At 38.2% G+C, this 23,034-nt stretch overlaps 1 protein-coding gene across 2 annotated transcripts in view; it reads left to right on the top strand.

Annotated features, from left to right (window-relative positions):
• Positions 1–20,116: 20,116 nt before the first annotated feature.
• LNPEP (leucyl and cystinyl aminopeptidase) overlaps positions 20,117–23,034 on the top strand; it is a 48,829-nt gene continuing 45,911 nt past the window's right edge. The window contains exon 1 of one of the 2 annotated variants that reach the window (XM_070938765.1): positions 20,117–20,565. In XM_070938765.1, the coding sequence (XP_070794866.1) occupies positions 20,544–20,565 (22 nt within the window). In that variant the 5' untranslated portion in view covers positions 20,117–20,543. Of the gene's footprint in view, positions 20,566–20,768; positions 20,853–23,034 lie in introns of those variants that run through there. The other variant, XM_070938766.1, reaches the window with a different exon arrangement.

Raw genomic sequence — 23,034 nt, 5'->3', positions numbered from 1 at the left:
ATAATAATAATAATAATAATAATAATAATAATAATAATAATAATAATAATAATAATTTTATTTCTATACCGCCCTTCTCCCGAAGGACTCAGGGCGGTGTACAGCCAATTTAAAAACACAGGACACAACAATGATTAAAAATTAAAATAATTAAATAGATTTGGCCGATTTAAAACCCCAAAAATTTAAAATACCCCAATTTAAAATTATTATGTTGATAGCCCTGCCTGGCGGAACAACAGGGTCTTCAGCGCGCAGCGAAACACCCGGAGGTCGGAGATCTTACGTATTTCCGGGGGCAGTTCATTCCACAGGTTGGGGCTCCCACAGAGAAGGCCCTCCCCCTGGGTGTCGCCAGCCGATATAACTTGGCTGATGGCACCCTGAGGAGACCCTCTCTGGGAACGGACTGGTCGGTGGGAGGCTATTGGTGGCAGAAGACGGTCTCGAAGGTACCCAGGTCCTATGCCATGGAGCACTTTGAAGGTGGTAACCAACACCTTGAATCGCACCCGGAAGACCACTGGGAGCCAGTGCAGCTCGCGCAGGAGGGGTGTCACGCGGGCACAACGAGTTGCGCCCATAACCACCCGCGCGGCCGCATTCTGGACCAGTTGGAGCCTCCGACTGCTCTTCAAGGGGAGCCCCATGTAGAGAGCATTACAATAGTCCAGCCGGGAGGTGACAAGGGCATGAGTGACCGTGCGCAAGGCGTCCCGGTCCAGAAAGGGCTGCAACTGGCAGATCATAATAGATAATTAAATTATAATAGTTGCTGAACAAAGATAGTGCAATTTTGATGTTTGTGGTGAAGCAGTACCATTCCTATAAATGTTACTGTAATTTCTGTCCTACGTATGTACCATCTCTTGTTACATCTTCTTATTTTTATCTTCATTAAACATTTTAAAAATATAAATAAAATTTCTGATATATTCCTACAGATTTGTTTCAGCTTCAATAAAACAAGTCTGTGACTTTGGGAAAATGGAATGACCACTGAGATAATTACATTATAGAAAACTCAGATGTTTTTATTTTGAAATTTTAAACTACTTTCAGTGTGCTGATGGCTTATTTCAAGTAACTAATACAGTGTTACATATAGTACTTTACATGGGAATAGGTTCTACTGTACTGTAAACAATGAGCCTAACTTCTGAGTCAGAATGTATAAGATTTCATTGGAAGGCTGCTTTCTGAAATATCCTTTCCCTTAGTTGGTAACCTGAAGATATATTGGAATAATCATTCCCATATTTTCCTTCATATTTAAACAGTCTATTAGCTGCAATCCCAACCCCTCTAGAGGACATCAGATGGGAAAAGGTGGCTATACAAACCAGAAAATAAATTCTATTGAATTTAATGGGACTTGGTTATATATCCATACATACAAATATATATCTGAATATATTAGAATCCTGGAAACAACACTGGGATTCCTATGTGCAAGAGCATGTTGTACATAAGAAACAGCATGTGCACAGATGCCTGACAGATGGTTTGTGCTGTCATATCTGATAGAGTCACTTAGCTATTAGGAAAGTGGAGGCAAGCATGGGTTCTGCATTTACTCTGTGTAACACTTCCAAACAGATGGTCAAAGCTGCCAGCAAAAAGATTGCCCTTTCAGTACTGCAAATATGATCCCATTCTAAAATCTAATATTTATCAAACACATAAATTAAGGCATTTTTAACCATGACTGAGGCAACAAAGAAATAAGAGAACTTTAAAAATAATATCACATAAACCTCTTAAAAACCATTTTAACAGCAACAAAGAGACCCAGTAAGTTAAGTAGGTCCAGGCGCACATATGTAAGTGGGGATGTGAGTTTCACATTTCATATGAACATTTAAAAATAAACTCCTGTGCATGTGGCACATTTAGAACATAATGGGGAAGTAGCAGTAAGAGTATTATGAAGGATATCTTCAAGCTCTTTTTATGCTCATGGTTACTATGCAATATTTCCCCTCACAGATAAAATAGTTTTCTTTTTAAGTATAGGGGCTTTTAGATCCCCTTCAAAAAGATTTATTCTTACTATGGGATTCCTTGTTCATTTCCTCCTAGCATTTTTCTGTAAAGATCATCTCTGCTGTTTTATTTGTTATCCTAGAAAAAGGGTGGACAATTGACATCACACTGACTGCATCCCCCCCCACTTTCCCATATTGTAGAACATCCCCAGATTACATTTGTGAAATTACAAGAGAGAGCATTCTTCACTCGACAGATCTTTTACTCATAATAGAGTTTACTTACAATTATGTTTATGCTTTTAATTCAGTCATCATCCTTTGAAGCAACCCAGGCTTCCATGGACAAAATCTATTTATGTGTTTGCTAAGACTTGACACTTTGATCATAATCATAATCAGTCACTTTGCCCCCTGGACTTTATTTGTCTCAGAAATATTTTGTTTCATTTCAGAGATTCAGGAAGCTCAACTTTCAAGAACAACTAGACCAGGGGTGTCAAACTTGCATCATCATGATGTTGTCATGTGACGTATCATGACTTTTCCACCGTTCGCTAAACTGGATGTGGGTGTGGCCAGCGCATGACGCATCCTGCCTGCGGGCCGCGAGTTTGACAGCCCTGAACTAGACTATACAAAGGCAGCCTGAAGAGAGAGGCTGGAAAGGAGTAACTGATGAGGGGAGATACAAGAATAGATTATCCCATTGGCCCTAACATTTCTGCACTGAAAGACGCTTCATTGCTGGAAGAAGAGCGGGAGAGTTTTGCAATCACTCTGGTCTTGTTGGCTTTGGACAAAGAAGAGAGGGCTTTTGGAGACAGACAATAAAGAGAACCTTCACCTATCCCTGCCACTTTAAATCTGGAAGAAGTGTTTAGCAACAGTGATAGAGGGATGGAACATATCCCTTTCCTGTTTCTCTGAATGAGGAGGGAAGAGGATTAATTTTTTGGTCCTTCTAGACCAGTGATGGCTAACCTTTTTGCCGTCGTGTGCCAAAAGCAGGGGGGAGTGTGGAGGGGTCGCGCACATGTGTGCCCACACCCATAATTCAAGAGGCTTTCTTGGAGCCTGGGGAGGGCGAAAACAGCCTTCCCCACCCGCCGGAGGCCCTCCAGAGGCTGGAAATGGCCAGTTTCCCAACTTCCGGTGGGCCCAGAAGGCCCAAAAATCAGCTGGCTGGTGCACGCACGCATGCTGGAGCTGAGCTAGGGCAACAGTCACATGCCCACAGATATGGCTCTAAGTGCCACCTGTTGCACACGTGCCATAGGTTTGCCATCACGGTTCTAGACAATTGGAAGGAGAAAGATAAAAGAAATTGAAAATGATGGTAGGACAAATAGAGTGGGATTTTACAAGGAGGAATACTAATTATCTAAATAACCAATTGCCATTAATAGGAGAATTGGAAAAAAGTGGATTGTGGAAAAGGCAGGAAAAAGTACCAGATTTAAATTGCAATGTCTATAAGAAGGAATATCTTAATGTTTACAAAGGACAATCAATTGAGTTAAATGCTTTCATTTTTATATGTAGTCAAAGTACTGCATTTATCTAACAAGAACCCGTTTGATGCAGTTGTTAAGGCATCCAGTTGGAAACCAGAGACCATGAATTCTAATTCTGCCTTAGGATCAAAGCCATCTGGGTCAGTCATTCTCTTTCAGTCTTAGGAAAGAGGCAATGACAAACCATTTCTCAAATCTTGCCAGGAAAACTGCAGAGACTTATCTAGACAGTTTCCAGGATTCAGGATTGACTAGAAGACACACACAAAAAAATGCATCAAATGGTAGTTTCTGCTTCATTTAAGCCATAAAAGGAAACTGCACGAGACAAGAGTTCCTATATCTGGAAACTTAACAGTCTTTGCTTAATTAGGTTACAGAGAGTTATATTGTCAAGGAAGCAACTAAACCTATCCAGCTCTTATGGTTTAATTGAGGGCTAAATTTATTTTCTCTGACCAACCCTGTCATGCAAATAGACATAACAGGGTTCAGAGGGCCGGAATTCAAAGATAAGAACTCTTTGCAAAAATAGGACACCATTATACACTCCATGTCTATTTTATTGTTCAGTGCCCTTTATGATTTCATATAGAAGTGAAACAAAGGTAGAAAGAATGATCAAACTTCCTCAAATGTGGCAGTGCAGATATATTATTATTATAGTTGGTCATACAGTCAGCCAGATGCTTAGATTGGATTTGGCATTTTTGTTCATTTTGTTCAAGTATTTCTCAAGGATCTGGGTAGGCAGCTACTGTTGCTTATTAACGTTAAAGGTATCATCACAGGATGTATGCTATTCCATGTAAAACTGTCTCTTGCTATTGGCTAATAGTGATTTTGTTGATGCTGATGGTGTTCAAATGGTGTTTCAGATGTTTTGGGATTGCACCCAAGGTGCCTATTGCTATTGGTACTATCTTTACTTTCTTTTCCCACAGTTCTATTTCTATTTGCAGATCTAAATATATTTTCTCAAGTTTCCCCTCCCCCTCCTATTTTGCTGTCTCCAGATATTGTAATGTCCATTATACAAACTTTTTTGTCTTTCTTATCAACAGTGTTTGTTGGTGTGGCAGGTGCTTGTCAGATAATTAATCAACATAAGATAATTAAAAAAAAGAGTAGAATGACAGCTTTGGGGCAGGGAAAAGCAACTTTATTTGACCTGGGCTGCATTTTATTTTTGAGTTATGGTGGGATTGTTGTGTGGACAGGATTGAAAGACAAATCCCGTTATTTATGGGATTTTTTATTTTTTATTTATATATTATTATTTTGAAAACTGGGGTTACATTATGTTAAATGTAGGAATGGATACATCTAGATCCAAATAGGCTAAGTGCATCAATTCTGAACTTGAGTTCTATGATAAACAAGATGATGACAAAACTTGTTACATCTTCCATGTCTTAAGATCAAGCAGATTTCTCCAGCATTGAATATTAGGGAATGTATGCATCTGTTGTTCAGAGACGGTTGCATAGGTGTTCCATTTATATTTCTACAAATGTTTGTTCTAGCTATAGGGGGCACTTAAATAGCAAAGCACAGAACAGGAATTCAGCAAGCAGGACGTGCACCTATGTGTCGGCCTATCTGCAGCCATCTACAATCTATGCTTACCCATCAACCTCACAAATAGGTATGCAGCAATGGCTACAGGCAGTTGCAGGCAACTTTAAATCAACCTGTCTTAATCTGTAACATAGTAAGTTAAACATTCTGATTTCAGTAGCTTTACTGGTAAGAACACACAGAGTCAGAATTCTAGTCTCAGAGTAATAAGGCTGGTATCTCTTACCATTAAATATAGTTTATTGTCTTTTGGTAACAGCTGATTTTTAAAGAATGATTTACACTCAGTAAGAGGTAAACTTTATATACTCCTATTTCACTATGTTATACATTTCTAAAATATTTGATGTCAAACATTTCTCTGTTCTTCTATCATTTAAAAATCCCTCTTGGCCTTTATGTAATCCATTTGCTACTTCTTAATGGAGGTACTATTACATGGACTGTTATTAGATGAAATATGATGACAGAAATGATGTGACTGAACACATAACACAGGCATAAAGTAGTGCTTCCTACAAATCAAAAATAGGGCATATGGTTACCGTATATTTAATTTTCACTTACTCAGGAACGGCATTGTCTGAGATAAGCTTGCCGTATTATTCCAGATATTGTACTGCATACTGCAATATCGCAGAATCATAGCCTTTTCGTGTGCATTGTAAATTGTGAATCACAAAGTAGTGCAACTTTTTTCAAGCTAGGGGCTGTAAATGTATTAAACATCAATTTCCAGGATTGTTAGCCAGCATTTAGCATAAGAGAAGGAAACTGTGTTTCATTTAAATGTCCCTGATGCACAATGGTATGATCGGCTAGTTTTATACTTTAAGGTTCAATTTACATCTCAGGATAATCACTTCAGGAGTGAAATGCTCCTGGTTCGGACCGGATCGCCCGATCCGTTAGCGATGGAGGCAGGTGGTACGGAGAACCGGTAGCAAAAATCTCTGCCCCCCCCATGCCCAGCTGAGCCGCACAATCATCAGAGGCTTTTTTTTTACTTTTAAAAGCATTTTTTCTACCTCTTTCTACTCTTTTAAAAGTAAAAAAAAAAGCCTCTGATGATCGCGCGGCTCAGCTGGGATCGTCAAAGGCTTTTAAAAGAAAAAAAACCTTTTTTTCTTTTAAATGCCTCTGACGATCCAAGCTGAGTTGCCTGATCAGCAGAGGCTTTTTAAAAAACTCAGCTTGGATCATCAGAGGCATTTAAAAGAAAAAAAGCCTATTTTTCTTTTAAATGCCTCTGAAAATCCCAGCTGAATTTTTTAAAAAGTCTGCCGATCAGGCAACTCAGCTGGGATCATCAGAGCCTTTTGAAAGCATTTTTTTACAACCTCTTCGCTGAGGTGTAAGAAATGGTTTCAAAATGCTCTGACGAAAAATGGTTTTAAAAGTAAAAAAAAAACAAATTGACCACGCCCACCAAGTCACATTACCACCCCCACCAAGCCATGCTCACAGAACTGGTAGTAACAAATTTTAGATTTCACCACTGAATCACTTGTTTTAAAATCATGATTTATGGAATAAGCCACAATCACTTGTGGATACTTTGATATTTACAAGCTTCAATTTCCGCATGATTTTATATAGGTAGATAGGTAGTGCGATCGAGGAAGGAAGAGAGGGAGAAACAGAGGGAGAAGGGAGGAAGGAGGGAGATCGAATGCTATAATGAAAACACTCCAGCTTCAAGTATACTCTTTATTTCTAAGAATACTCCAGGTATGCATGTGCCTTATATGCTGCAGCACTCTAAGAAAATAAAAATGAAAAGGAGGTGCAATGTACTGCTGTTTTTTATGGAAAGATGAGACCAAAAAGCAGGACTTCAGGTGGTTGAAAGCATACAGGGAAACAAGAAGGAAGAATGCAACCTCATCCATTTGTTTTCTGATACATGCATATTTTGTTCCCTGCAATCCCTTCCACTGTAGCCATTTTATTGATATGTTTGTAATACAATATACTTCTAAAATTCGTCTGTCTGTAACCTTTAACTGAGTAAAACAATGCAACATAGGGTAACAATTTTTGAACCAAGGTACTAATTTACAGAATGCACCCAAAAACTGGACCTCATGACTGCTATGAGATTGAAATTTGGCAAAATTTTGGTTCCTTCAACGTTGTTGCACTGCTATGCCTCTGCCTGCAGGTAGAGTAGACCAGTCTGATCCTAACCCTCCAGAGGCGGGGTAGAATGCTCCCACCATTGGCTGCCAGAGGATGGTCAGCTGCGATCAGGCTGTCAGGATATTGGATGTTGTCCCTGCTTCCACTGCTATGTTGCCCTTTGTTATTGTGTTTTTCTGTTTAGGTAAGAAAATTGTTGCAATATTTTCAGGATCAGACTCAATAAAATTAGTGAGAGTTAAAGGTTTAAATATACTTCCTTTTATTTACAATAGGCATTCTATATTCACTGAATATTCACAGATAGAAGCAAGGAAAAGGGTGTAGGTGGCTCCTTATATATACAATGGGTGGAGCTATAAGTGGGAGTGGTGAATTATGAATACATTAAGAAGTGAAGAATAAGTTAACCCCTGATACCCCATTCATATACTATTTACATATTAGAGAATAAGGCATTTACATCTGACAAATCCCCCTCTAAATGCCGATTCGTTATACAACACCAATTACATTCAGATTCAGGACAATACAAGACATACAATTTAGATGTTAAATATTTGTGTTGCTTAGAAGGTAAAGGCTTTGTCAATATGTCAGCTAATTGTTCTGAAGTATCACAATGCACTGCTTTAATAAATCCATCCTGAGATAATTGCCTCACATGTTTAAATTTTATATCTATATGCCTGGACCTTTGTCCAATGGCATCAGATCTAGATATTTCAATGGCTGCTTTATTGTCTTCATGCATAACAAAAGGCAAAGCAGGTTTTTTCCAAACATCTGAAATTAAATCATTAAACCATACAAGGTTATTTGCAGCTTTGGATAAACAAACATATTCCGCTTCTGTCGTTGAAGTGGCTACTAGTTCTTGTTTACCAGTATACCAGTAAACTGGACAGTCATTTAAGAGAAAAATATAACCAGATGTACTTTTTCTGCATGATGTGTCTCCAGCCCAGTCCGCATCTGCATAACATGCAAGCTTTGGTTCTTTATTATCACTAGGTTCTAGTACTAAGCAAAAATCTAGTGTACTTTTCAGATATCTTAAAATTCTTTTAACAGCTTCCCAGTGATACATTGTTGGTTTGCTGACGTGTCTGGATAATAAATTGAGTGGTAAGGCGATATCTGGTCTAGTCCAATTAGATATATAAAGAAGTGAACCTATGATTGATCTATAAAACGTGTTATCCTTGAATTCAGGGGAAGATTCATCAGTATTTCTAAGAAAATCAGTTTGCATAGGAGTATCACAGGGTTTGGCATTGTTTAAATTGCATTTATTTAAAAGTTCTATAATCTTATCTCTCTGAGTAAGTTTGAATCCCCTTCTAGTCTTATTAATTTGAACACCAAGATATTTGTTCACTTTACCTAGAGATTTTAACGAGAAATGTTCATTTAACTTATTTACAAAAGTTTCTCTTCTCTCTTTGTGTTTTCCTATATATAAAATGTCATCTACATAAATCAACACAAATTCAATGTAATCATCACCCTTTTTGACAAAGAAACAGTTATCAGCAGTGGTAGCGTTGAAATCCATGGTCTTAAGTACTTTTACTAAACAATCATACCATCTTTTACCAGATTGTTTTAATCCGTATAAACTCTTGTTCAACAGCCAAATTTCATTTTTGTTGGTGTATTGACTGTGAGGTGCTCTTACGTATATTTCCTTATCTAGTTTTGCGTGTAGATACACAGTCTGTATGTCATATTGAAATACATCAAGATTGAGTGCTGATGCTACCACTAGAGCTGTTTTGACACTCTCTGTTCTTACAGTGGGGGAATACGTGTCAGTATAGTCCTCCGGATATTTCTGTGCATAACCTTGTGCAACTAATCTAGCTTTATATAGAGTATTGCCTCCTTCTAAATTCTTAATTTTATATATCCACCTGGTACCAATAATTGTTTTATCTTTAGGTGCAATTGCAGGTGTAAATACATTTAATCCTTGTAAACTTTCCATCTCCTTTTTCATAGCTAATTCCCATTTTTCTTTTTCTTCACGAGGGAGTTTTAACACTTCCTCATAGGTATTAGGTGTTATTGGCTCACCATCCATATGCATTATGTAATCTCTGTATTTATTTGGCATTTGATTTCTGTTGTTTCTAATGACTCTTTCAGGTTTGCTATTGTTATCATGCAAATATCTTGCTTCTTTTTTTGTTAGAGTGTCTGTCTTTATTTTGTGTTGGCTATTTGTCCAAGTTTTGGTTTTGCTTTTATATTTGTTGATATTCTGTTTTTCTATGGTTCCTTTCTCATGGGATTTTGTATCTTTACATTTATTTGGAAATATTTCATTAAGATGTAATTTAGACCAGTTGGCCTGTTCATGGAACACAGCTGTTCTGGAAACTATAAATTTGTTATTATTATCAATGAATCTGTACCCTTTGGTGCCAGTTTCATATCCCATAAATCTGAGTCTTCTGGATACGTTTTCTCCCTTTCTTCTCAACTGCTTAGGTATGTGTACGTCTGCAGTGACTCCAAATATGTGCATGTGTGCTAATTTTGGTTTCCTATTATACATTACTTCATATGGTGTCTTATTTACAATACTGGACCAGGTCCTATTTTGTGTGTAATTTGAATAATGTAAGGCTTCTGACCAAAATTGTTTGCTTAAGCCAGCATCCTCCAATGTGCATCTAATCATGGTTTGTAATGTGGAATTCTTTCTCTCTGCAATCCCGTTCTGAAACGCAGAAAATGGACTAGACGTGTAATGTAGCATTCCTCTATCCTTTAACCATTGGGAGAATTCTTTAGACATGAATTCACATCCCCTATCTGTCATAATTTGTTTTATTCTGATATTGTGTTGTGTTTCTATGCGTTTGTAAAATTCCTTAAATTTTTGAAAGGTTTCATCTTTGTGTTTTAATGTATAAACAAACCCATAACGGCTATAATCGTCTACTATTGTCAGGAAGTAACGTTTTCTATAGGTGATTGATGGAGTTAATGGGCCAACTAAGTCCATGTGTACTAAGTCAAAAATTTTGTTAGTTGATCTAGTAGATTTTCTTGGCCTGGGACTAGTTTTTAGTTTTGTAGATTTACATACTGAGCATTCCAAATAGTTTTCACAATTTTTTATTTTGACACCTTCTGCGTGTTCAGTCATTTTTTGTACTACAGGAAAACTGGCATGTCCTAACTTCCTATGTAAGATGTGAGCACACTCATCATGAATTGGTTTACCTATTTTTGGTTTTTTTTCATTGTGTGCATCTGCGTGATCATGAGATATTTTGCATTCATCATTGTCACTGTTACTAATATTTTCATCATCTGCTTCAATATAATCTTCCATATTTGAATCAATGTTATGCAACCATTTTTCCTTTGTTATCAGATAAGGTAGACCTCCTTTAATCATCACAGTGCCTATATTTATTTTATTCTTCTCCAAAGTCGCTTTTCCCTTTGAGAAAACTATATTAATGTCAGAATCTCTACTTAGTTTTATGGCACTTAGTATGTTATGAGGTATTTCAGGTATTAACAATACCCCCTCTATTTTTCCTAGACCAGGCAAGGTTACATTTCCTCTGCCTAATACTTGAACCTTTTCTTGGTTAGCTACCTTTATTACAAATTTATCTTCTGTAAATGAAGACAATATATTTTTGTTATTAGTGGTGTGATTAGTTGCTCCAGAATCAATAAGCCAATTATTGTTCTCATTTTGCTGTATTTTAGTGTTGTTTTGTTTATTTAATCCATTCAGTGAACCAGATTTTCTATCCTTTGAATTATCTCTGCCCCCTCTATTCTCTTTGTAATTTGGTGGGCTTCTATATCTATGTCTATCTATGGAAGACTGTCTATAATTGTATTTGTTCCTATATTCTGACCTATGTCTTTCCCTTGAAATTTTGGGACAATCTCTTCTATTGTGTTCCCTGGATCCACAATTGTGACATTTAAATGTTTCATTATATTTTTCTTGGAAAGCTACTTTCCTATAAGGTTTGTGTTCTGTGTGATTGCTAGAATGATTTCTTCTTGAATTGTCTTCTGCTATCAATTTATTGGATAGACTTTCTATGGATAAATATCCTAGATTGATAGTGTCTAAATGTGACATAAAACTGTCCCATGATGAATCAAGTGAGTTGATAATAACACTTTTCATTGTTTGGTCTGAAATCACCTCCCCCCTCAAATGCAGCTCAGCTCTTATTTTGTTTAAAGATATTAAATGCTCACTTATGGAAACCCCTGGTTTCACTCTAGATGAAAAGAAATCCTTAGACATTCTTGTGGTGGTAGCCACACTATCGCTGTGAAACAAATTAAACATGCATTGAATAATTTCTGAAACAGTCAGATTAGGTTTGATGCTATGATACATTGCAGGAGACACACTAGATATTATTAAGAAAAATGCTCTATGGTGTAAACAATCTATTTTTAAAGTCCAAGGTCTTTTTGGGGGACTAGTGATAAAAAATAGTAAATTTTCCTTCATAAAGACAACCTGGAGCTGTTGATACCATTCTTGCAAATTAATGCCATCAACCCTTAGTTTTGGGAAGTCACTGGGTAAATTTCCGACATTATTTTGTCCATTACTTACGACCTGAAGTAGTCCGTGGTCTCGCAAGTGTAGAAAATTGCAAAACGGCATGGGGATGCTCGCAACGAGTCTGCGTGGTTCTCTCGCCAGTTCATGTCTTCCCGGACCGTCTGCGTAGTTTCGCGCATGCGCGTTGTCCATTTCTTCTTTGGAGTCGTCGTGGAAGGTTCTCTCCATTGCGGCTCGCTCGTTCCGCTCTGCTTCAGACGAGTCGGTCTCTGGTTCGACCTTGGGAGTTCTGACGACGGCGGCTGCTCTTCTCTTTCTTCTGGGGGCGCTGGCACCTGCCTCGGTCTGTGGTGTAGGGTGGAATCGACAAGGCTCTCTGGGTTCGGGCGTCGTCGCTCTCGAAGTCAGGATGGGAGCGGGCAGGTCCTGAGGCATCGGCTTGCTCGCTCGCTTCTTCGGTGGCCCTTTGGTAATTTTTAGTTTTGGCCCAAATGCAGCAAAAAGTGTTTTCATTGCTGATTTTATTTGAGATTTTGTTGAGTCATCTTCACTTTCTGATTCTGATTCTTCTGAGGAGTTCGAATCTTCTTTTTCATTTTCGTTGTCTGATAACGTTTTTCGTGCCAGAAATTTTGAATTGAGCATTTTGATTGGCTCTGCTTCGCTCACCTTGGAGGCCTGTTGAAACCAAGATGGCTGCCATTCAAAATTTTGCGCGGGATCACTGTTTTTCTTCTTCGTAATGACTTTCTCTGCAGTCATATCACTCACTGTTTTTGGGTCTTTAGACTTCTCATTAGTGATGTTTTTCTCTCTCGCTGCTCCGCTGTTCTTCAGCATTTCTTGGAGGTTCGCGATGAGGCTTTCATCATTCTTCTGGCTTTTTAATAGTTTTAATATCTCTGACCTGAGTTCGTTATTCTCTATTTCGATTTCCTCCTGGTCATCATTTTCGTCTATTATTTCTTCGTCTTCAGTGGTGTATTCTTTGGATTCTCTCGAAATTGCGTTTGTGTATTCGTTGATTATTTCTTGTTCTGTTTCCATTTCTTTGCTGTAGGCCCTGGTGTTGGGCCTATCTTTCTTAGACATTTTTTTAAGTTTTTTATTGAGTCAATTAACCATCCTCTGCTACCAGCTTGTTGCAATATTTTCAGGATCAGACTCAATAAAATTAGTGAGAGTTAAAGGTTTAAATATACTTCCTTTTATTTACAATAGGCATTCTATATTCACTGAATATTCACAGATAGAAGCAAGGAAAAGGGTGTAGGTGGCTCCTTATATATACAATGGGTGGAGCTATAAGTGGGAGTGGTGAATTATGAATACATTAAGAAGTGAAGAATAAGTTAACCCCTGATACCCCATTCATATACTATTTACATATTAGAGAATAAGGCATTTACATCTGACAAAAATATTTCTGAAATGATGACCCAGTCTCAATGGGTCACAGGCTATTATTATATTCTAAATTATAATATTGTGAATTTTGTTTTTGAATCATGAGAGCTATTTTACTGAATAGATTTATTTGCAGAAGAATGGGATATGTAGGAACTATAGTGCAGATATTCACCAATATTGCAAACTGTAGTTATTATCCAATATCTAGAGTATATCAGGAAGATTGATCAAATCAAATAACACTTCCTAGTCTTGCCTAGAGATGGGCATTAAATAATTAACAGGACAAAATCAATTTATTAATAGTACTGTCCTTTATGGTACAAATATATTTCTGTCAAATACCATCTAAATGCATTGCCCACCTTCAGATTTTAAGATAAATATATGGATGAACTACTCAGTCATATACATTACATAGGATTATTTGATATTGGAAGAGGATACCACATCTGGCCTTCAGATGAATTCTGTTATACATTTTGAAATATGTAAAAGGCACAATACTCTCTTTCTACCTTGCCTGATTATGTTTCTTAGCTATCAGACAGTTCAGTATTAGACAAAGTGTTTGGCATTATATCAGCGTGCAATCACTGTCTAGTGGTTTTTCCTCAAATGTTTCCATAAAAATTAATAAATGAAAGAATATAAATATAAGAATAACTATGATTACAATCTTGCACATCATTATCTAAAAGTAAATCCAGTTAAAATGAATGCTCTTTACTGGTAAATGAGCCTAGATAGGCTTTCTTGTCTTATTAGTTTTTAAACAATGATTATCAATACATTAATTTTAATGGAAATGTCAAGCTAATGCACTATCCTGCTTAAAAGTCACATTAGCAACTTTAAAACTTCTAATATTTAGTACCGTGTTTCCCCGAAAATAAGACCCTGTTTTATATTTTTTTTGAACCCTGAAATAAGCGTTGGCCTTATTGCCATGCGCTCAAAAGCCCGATTATTATCAGGGAATGTCTTATTTTGGGGAAACAGGGTATTTTATTTCTAAATCTAATTCTAAAATAGTTGTGGAATTTAATTCAGTCACAGTAGCTCAACATTTTCTTTCAGAGGAACAAGAGTCAGGAAATAGCACTGGGTTAACTGAAATATCACTGTTTCTTTTTTCATCTACACACCAAAAAATGTCAAAAAGCAAAACTGTTACATTGCTAGAGACAGAAAACATACTTATTGTGCCTATGTGCTTATTCAATGATTCAATACAATTTGCATACAGTATCTTGTTTCTTAGAGTACACATGAAGTGGAAATAGCTTCATGCAATCGAAGAATAGTTTTCAGAATTTATAATAAACCATTTTACAACAAGAAGTGGAAGCTTCGTATCAATGGATTGTATCATTGGCAGGGATCTCTGAATCAATTCATCCAAATAACTGATTGATACTTAAACACTACTAGCTATGAACAGTCAGTCCATCAGCTCACCAATCAAGTGATGCTGTCAAGGTCTTGTCTTAGTGCCTGGAGTGCCTGGAGGCTGTTTGGGTTTGAATGTGGAGGAACAGGTTTAAATTAAGCCATAACGTGACTTATGTGCCCTTGGGTGCGTGATTCTTCCTGTGCTGGAGAAGCTCCATAATTAATTCAGGATGGGGTGGCAATACATATTTTGTGCACAATTTGGGGGGTTCTCCTTTCTGAAGAGCAGATGGCAGCTAGCCAGAAAGGCCTTTTCACAGATTAATCTGTGAATTTTAACATATGATTATTATTTTTTTGGTATAAGTTTTATTTGCAGTTTTTCTTTAACAACCAACATTTTTTTATGGACAGTGTAATGACTGGGTTAACATATTTTTCACACAGTGTTCACAGTAATAATTCAATTACATATACAAAATTTTTATCTTCCAACTTCTAACCTTAATGTGCTCATTATAATTGTAATATATTCTTTTATGTACTTATTAACTCCTAACATTTAGATATTATAGATGTCATTCAGTGTTCAACCACATTTTCAATATCTCAACTTTCTATAAACACCATTAAAACCAAATTATCAGTAACATCTAATCAGTCCCAAGTTTATATCTCTAAGTCCCCTGGATTTATAGTCTTTATAGACTATATTTTCCAATATATATATTTCTATCCTGTTAATCATAATACTACTTTTAAATATACCTACTCCTAGTCTCCCATTTCCTAATTTTAATCTGTATCTGTATTCATAAATTCTGTATTCATATCTGTATTCATAAATTCTATTATATATATGTGTGCGTGTGTTACTATTTCCCCAATTTAAACTTTCTACTTATTGATTTTCAATATTGTTACTGTCTTACAAAATATTGTTTCTCTATCCATCATCTCTCAGCCTTTCTAGAATTTCATCATTTATTGATTTTTTTGATGATTCTTTTATATTTCTCTCTTGGAATCCTATATGTCTTTGTAACAATTTTACACAAACTGATTATTCCCTCTGTCTTATCCTTTATCTCCTTCTGCTGCATCTTTTGAATATCCATCCATAACCCTTTCTTTGTTTTTGTGAGCTCCTCCTTTCCCCCCCTCTATTCTATTATAAGCTCTTAAGGAATTGTCTATTGGATTTTTAGTATTTGTCATTGCTGTCTTTTCAGTATTTTTCTCTGATTTTAACTTATTTTTATCTTTTTGTAGTTTATGTTTCATTGTTCCCTCAACCACTCCTTCTAATTTCTCAGCTGTCTTCTGTGTATCATATTCATCTTTTCCCACCATTTGTTAAGTGCCCTCTACTTTCAAATCTTTATCTTTAAATATGTCCATCAGCTTTTTATAGTTCTTTGTTGCTATTTCTAACATTTCTTCATAAAACTTTATTGTTTCCTGATGGGTCATTTTGTAACAAATTAATATCCCTCTAATATCCCAATATCCCAACATCTAACTCCCCCAAAATCAATTATTAGCAAGATTTGATCAATCCCAAAGTTGTTTCTCCAAGTCCCCCAAATGTCTATAAATTTGTGCTTTTCAGTCTTTATAAATTCCAATTTACACCTTCCCAATTATCCAGAGTTTAAAATCTTATTTATCTTTTCTTTTTTTTCTTTTTTCCTTCCCCCTTCTGTCACTTTTCTTCTTTTGCTTCATAGGATGATCTATCATGTAATGTTTAATAACCCAAATCCAATTTAGCCCACCAGGTTTCTTCCAATCTTTCAAATCCGCTTTTCAGTGTATTGTTCCAGTAGAGTTTAAGTGTTTAATTTAATTTGCCTTCTGAATCTTCAAGAAGTTCAGTAAATATTTCCCAGCATTCCAACTGCCTACTAAGATAAAGTCAAGGTCAGATAGTTTTCCAGATGTTATTTACTTTCTCTTCATTTCCTTTTGGATTTTGTACAATGCAGTAATCTTCTTCCTCCAGTAGATGGCTCCCCTGCTTCCAATTCCAGAGTTCCACAGAATATAAAAAACCAGAAACAACTGATTGTCATCCAGTCAGGGGAATTAGAGATAAAGTTTAGAAAAACAATTTCTCCCAATAGTCACTTTTCACAACGTTGTTTGGCTTTTCCAAGCTTTCTATGTTTTAAATCATCCTTTAGGTTTTTCTTTTACTTCTAAATCTTTAATCTTCTTCTTTAGTTTTTAGTCTTTAATTTTTCTCCATAAATCCAATCACCGCTTTTTTAGTGTTTGGAGATCATTGTTGGAACTTTTAAGTTTAAGTTAAGATAATAGTTGGAAATTTTCTCACCCAGTTTCACTGCTCTGTCTACACACCACTCCAGCACAAGATCTTAGTGTCCCGGTTGTCCTAGCTTGTGACTGACCAAAAATGGCCATCGTCCCTGCTGCTGTTCAGGAGAACTTTCTTCAGATCAGCAAGGAAATTGCATTTTCCTTGCAATCGACCAAGTACCTCTCCTTTCTTCACCTCCCCTCCAGGGAGGTTTAACCCCATAGGGTCTCCCAGCAAGCAGTTGCCGACTGCATTTCATGGAGGAGCTCTGCTATTTTCCAGTCGTTTTCTCCACGACGTCAACCGGAAGTCCAACATATGAATTTTTTTAACATAACTCATAATGATGTGGCACTGCAACATGCTCTATACATGGCTGTCCTTGAGGACCATATAGAAGCTACAGCTGATCCAGAATACAACGGCATGAACGCTTACGAGCACAACCTAGTATGTCCAAATAACACTTCTGCTGTATGAGTTGCACTGGTTACAGCGAGCTTTTCAGTGCAATTCATGGTGTCAGGAATAATCATGGTATAGAGCCTGGCTATCTGAGGGATGATCTTTCTCCCATTTCTGCCCACCTCTTAAGATTTAACAATGTGAGTATGGTTCATTAAGCAATCCATAAATTAATCAGTCTGACAGGACCGGGGAAACATGCCTTCTTTGTCAGAGTGCCTGTCATTTGGAATATTTCATCAGATGTTCAAACTGGCCTAACTCATAACAGTTTTAAATGATGTTTGAGAACCTGGTTTATTCCTGAATTTCTAGGATAGGTCACAGTGGGCTCATCTGGCATGAAATATCTCCTTCTGTTAGGTATGTATCAGGGATATAATGCACTTACCTTCGCTACTGGATTGGAAACGTGACCCCCGCTTCTGCGCATGCGCAGAGGGTAAAAAAAGGGATGTGATGATGTCCTGGAGGCTCCGCCCACCCACCTCCGGCCCTACAGGATTGTGTGAGACTGATAGATCCGGCCGGATATCACTGCTGGTATGTATGTTTTCCTCTGTTATGTTTGCTATTGTCTAGTTTTAAGTATTGTATCTATTTTTAATCTATATGCTCCCCAAAGTTAATTAGAGTGGCCTTATAATTATAAATAGATAAATTTGTCTGTGTGGGAGGGTTCATCATGGTGCATGTGCTGTGTGTGTGAGAGACGTACATGTATAGGCAAAGAAATCTAACCAGGGTGAGTGCTTGCATACTGCATCTGCTAGTATGTATAGTATGTGGTCACTATACTTGTGTATATGTGGCATCTATAACTTGATGGCTGCCATCTGGGCCAGAATGCGGTCAGCTTTAGATCCGCGGGACCACCCTAGAGCTGGTGAGGAACCACCCTGCTGCCTCATCCCCGCCCCCTGGGGACTTGTCACCTGTGCACACCCCCAGGGGGCAGGGCAGAGGCAGCGGGGGTGGCCCCTAGCTGGCTCCAGGGCTGTCCTGTGGATCTACGGCTCACTGTGTTCCAGACCAGATGGCTGCCATCCAGTTATAGGTCAGCACCTGGCTGAGGTGCCAGGAGCTGGTCCTTTGCTGCCTCAAGAGCAGCCCCAGGGGCCAGATCTAGCCACATCAGATCAGGCCTTGAGTTTGACACCCCCGGAGAGAAGGAGAAAGGGGAGAGGAAGGAGGAAGGAAGGAAGGAAGGAGATGGGAATAAGGAGAGGAGGAAGAGGAGGGCAGGGAGGAAGGAAGGAGATGGGAATGAGAAGGGGAGGGAGGGAGGAAGGAGATAGGAATGAGGAGGAAGGCAGGGAAGTTGGCAGGCCCCCCAGCCATGCACCCCCCCCCCGAATTCAATCACAACCCTGATGTGGCCCTAAATGAAATCGAGTTTGACACCCCTAATCTAGAGAAAAAAGTGTATCAAGGAAGCATCACTTTAGTACTTCGAATTTTTCATTGCCTGTAACAAATATAGCTAGTCAAAAGAAAAAAAATACATACTGTAGTCAAATAACTGGATAACTGGAGTTTTCGTTATCTCTTTCAAAAACATACATCAGTAGAAGAGTCAGACTGATACTGGATCTATCCTGGCAACATCAATGGAATTTAGATGTAGTCATCAAAATTCATCTGGCAGGATTCATAGAGGCTATTTGGTGGTTATGACTTTATTCTGGAATTTGCTTCAGGGAATCTTGTCCCACTGTTGCATTAGTAAAGACCTTCCTTTTGGGAGGAAGCATCCAGAGATAGACAGAATTACTTTTTGCTGCTATAGTGGTTGGATTATATTTCCTCATTTTGATTGGTGGTGTGAGCTTCCTAGAACTCCAAGAGGATAATAAAATACGTTTTAAATTACAAGAAGAGATGAAGGTGAATGTCTATAAATCCTTTATATCTAAGGATATATTGTAACTAAGGATAATTGTAATTAAGAACTATAATTGAGAATTTAGACAGCTAGTTTAAGCAAGTTCTCATTATTGAAGCATTTTGTTGCCATCAGGTTACAATTGAATAACAAATTACAATTGAATAACAAATTACAATTGTAAAAAGAATAATTTCAGGAACAGATTTATCTGTAAACAAAGAGCAAGTCTGGGAATTATTTAAAAAAAAGGATTCCTTCTCCTGGCAGATTTCCTTGTGTCTCAGCAACTATGAAAAAAGCAGGATGACAGTTTATTTATGCATATTTCAGGGGGAAAAAAAAACCCTTTGCTTGGTGTATGTCACTCCTTACACAGCTTTGAGACAGCACAGCACTGCCAAAACCCAACAAGCAGCAATCCTTTTACTGCCTGTCTATATATGATTTACTACCATCTCTTGTTTGGTCTGAGATGTTGCAACTTGATGAGAATTTTACTGGCTTTAAATTCAAGGGGTAAAAAGAGGGGAGGGGAGGCAAACACGGAAGGGGAAAAAAAAAAGAAACTGGAAAAACACGTTTAAGTTAAACTCGAAATTAAATTAAGCCTTTCTAAGTGAAACTTCGGATCTCAACTCGAGTTGATTCCAATTATATTATTTGACAGCGGGGGCTTCAAACGGTGGGAAGAGAGGGCCCTGTTATCCGGGGGGGGGGGGGGACCGCCCCAAGGGTTTCTGGATCAGGCGCAGCCGCCCCTGAATTCAGCCACTTGCGTAGGCCTCCTCAAGCGGGTCCCGAAGCGTTGAGAGGAGGTGGCCTCGGAAGGCCGCTAAACAGCCCATCCCTAAGCAGGGGAGGGGTCGGAGAAGCTGGGAAGCAGAAAATGGTCGAGGGCTGTCCCTGCCCTTGACATCGAGCCGCCAGAGCCGTTTGGCTGGGAGGGGAAGCGAGCCGAGTGGGCAGCGGACCAGCGCTCCCTCCCGAGACCGTCCTCCTGCTCCCGTCATAGGGCTTGTTATTCTGTAGGCAGCGGCGACGGAGGCTGCACGAAGCCTCCCTATAGGACCGCAAAGGACCGGCAGCCGCGTCCGCCTCGGTAACATGCAACTGCGAGAAGAGGAGGAGGAGGAGGAGGAGCAGGCCAAGGTGTGAGGAGGAGCCGCGGCGGCTTCTGCTTTTGGTTTGTTTTGGTTTCGGGCGTGTTTTTTTTTTTTTGTCTTTTCCGCCCTTTTCGTGTTTTGGCTGGCCTCGCAGGAGGAGGAAAATGGAGTCCTTCCCCAGTAGCGGTGAGTAAAAGCAGTCCTCTTTCTGGCCTTCCCGCGCGCCAGCGGTAACCTGACTCCTCCGGGCTGCTGCTGGAGGACCTCTACTTACAGCAGAACCCCCCGGCCCTCAGGCGGCCGTTTAAGAGAGGCCAAGGCCCGGCGTCAAACTTCCTGAAATGTCAAGGCCGCGCGCTTTTAAGCAGCCGGCTTCGAGAAGTCTTCCTCCCGCGCCCCCAGGTGTGTTGGGGCGAAGGTGGCCGCCCCGCCCCGTGCAAACGCCACCCATCCCCTTCAAGAAAGCCTTGAAGGTAAGGTTGCTGCTATACGGTGACAGCCTGGGAGTCGCCGGTGGAAAGTTTGGGGGAAGAAGGACGTCTTTCCCCCCCACTTGCCTACCGAAAAGGGCTCTCGGGTCGAGCAGTTAAGTTTTCACGGGTTGCGTTTGGCTTCCTGAGATGCCGGGAGAATAAACCCGACCCGTAAAGTGGATACATCAGTTTGGGGCTGTGGGGCGCAGCAAATAATTTCTGAGTGGGAACTGCCATGTAAAAAAGAGCATATGTTGATAATTGCATCCAGAAAGGCAGGGAAATCCTCCTCCTTTGGAGAGGAAGAGGGAATCTCTGTCAACACCTGTCTTTGGCTGGGAGCCAACTGCCTCTTAAAGTGATGTAAATTCTTTCTGACTTACTGGGTTTCTTTTTTCTTAAATATTTTCTTTCCTATTTATTGGGTTCTACAGCTCAGCTTTTCTAGGGTCTGACTGGAGGTGTCCAGAAGCTGATTGGAAAATGAATTGGCTCCTGAAACTGGGCCAAGAGAAGGTTCTCCATTCCCAAGCAGGAATTTTAATTCAAAGATGATGGCTACTGCTGTTTAGGCAATATCAACAGAGCAATTCTCATTTGGCTTATCATGATGATAGAAAGAGCAAAAACAGCTTGAATTCTTTGTGCAAGGGTTTGAACTTTATTTTTACGATTAGTGAAGGTTTCATGGGGATTCAGTTCAGTAATTAGAAAATGTAAAAGCTTTCATTTTTTTTTATATGATTAGGTATGATGATGGAGTTAAAATCCATGTTATTTAGAATTTAGTTACAAGATATAATTAAATTATAGAATGCAACTGATATTTTAAAATGCAGCAGTTTAGAGTGAAAAAAAACCCTGGAATCTTGACATTAATGTTACATGGAAATATCTTTTAATGCTAATCAATGAACCAAAGCTTTTGTTCATAAAGGAGATATCCTGGTAAACATATAGAAATATCTCCTAGAGGATATTCTAGAAGAGATATTCTAGTAAGAAAATAATCAAGCTCAGCACCAAGAACCCCTCATTTCAACCCAGAGCTACAAATATTCCCCTTTATTGATAATTTACTAAGACATTTTTCAGAAATCTCAGTTTTGAGTGATCACAGAAGATTGAAGAAAGTAGGAAAAATACTACTGTTGTCCTATTTAGAATTTATTTGTGGAATTATTTGTTTAAAATAGGTGTATTCTCTTTTTTTGTTTCTTACAATGAACAGTGAATATTGGTTGGATTATTAACAGTCTCTGTTTGTTGCATATCTTTTTCTTTTTTTGTGGCAAGGTACATCCTTAAATACATTTTTTGTTTGTTTACTCATTTCTAGATTTTAAGAAGCTTCAATTGGTATAAGCATCTGGCTAATCACTTGGATTAGAAACTAAGCAGGGTTGGGTGAATTATCTATTAGGATGAGAATACTGCGTCTATATACTAGATTGGGAAGTCTGGAAAAAATACCAGGAAAAGAAAAAGGACATACTGATGTATGGACAAGGACATACTGATGAACTCACCTCAAGGAAGGTGCAGTTATCTTTACTATGAAGCATTAAGCTTAAATTAATTAAATCCAGATTTCCAGTGGTGCTTGAATTAGAAAAGGAGACAGAGAAAGCCTATTCTTCTTTGGATAAAATTGTAATCCATAAATAGATTTTTATTTGTTGACTGTAAAGGATGTCTAGGTCTTAAAATTCTTTATCTTTGAGATACAAGTAAATTCTGATTTCCAGCCAGGACTGAGTTATTTCCTTTTCACTACTGCTTTATGATATATTCTATGAATCAATTGGACCTGAAGAAAAACATTGCAAGATTTTTTAAATGAGTCATATAACTTGAAATCATTTATTGTAACTGTTGCAAAAATAGTTAATTCAAGAACAAATAAATTATCTGGGATTAAGGGGTTTAGCATACATTGAGGTAAGAATCAGAATTTACATGAAATAAAATTGCAGGGAATTACATAAGCACATTTATATAGATAACATTCTTGCAACAGTTATACATTGATCTACCCTTTCTCTTGTCTAAAATTATAATCATAGGATTGGAAGTAATTTTATAGACCATTTAATCCAATCATCTGCCCCAGATTCCTGAAAGGTAGCCATATAACACCTATCTGAAATGGGAAAGTCTATAATGTTCCTGGCAGATTTAC

The sequence above is a fragment of the Pituophis catenifer genome, unplaced genomic scaffold (genome assembly GCF_029215685.1).
Source record: "Pituophis catenifer annectens isolate HBS135680 unplaced genomic scaffold, rPitCat1.0.hap2 SCAF_2, whole genome shotgun sequence".
Classification (NCBI taxonomy): Eukaryota; Metazoa; Chordata; class Lepidosauria; order Squamata; family Colubridae; genus Pituophis; species Pituophis catenifer.
This window is presented reverse-complemented; position numbering and strand designations above follow the sequence as displayed.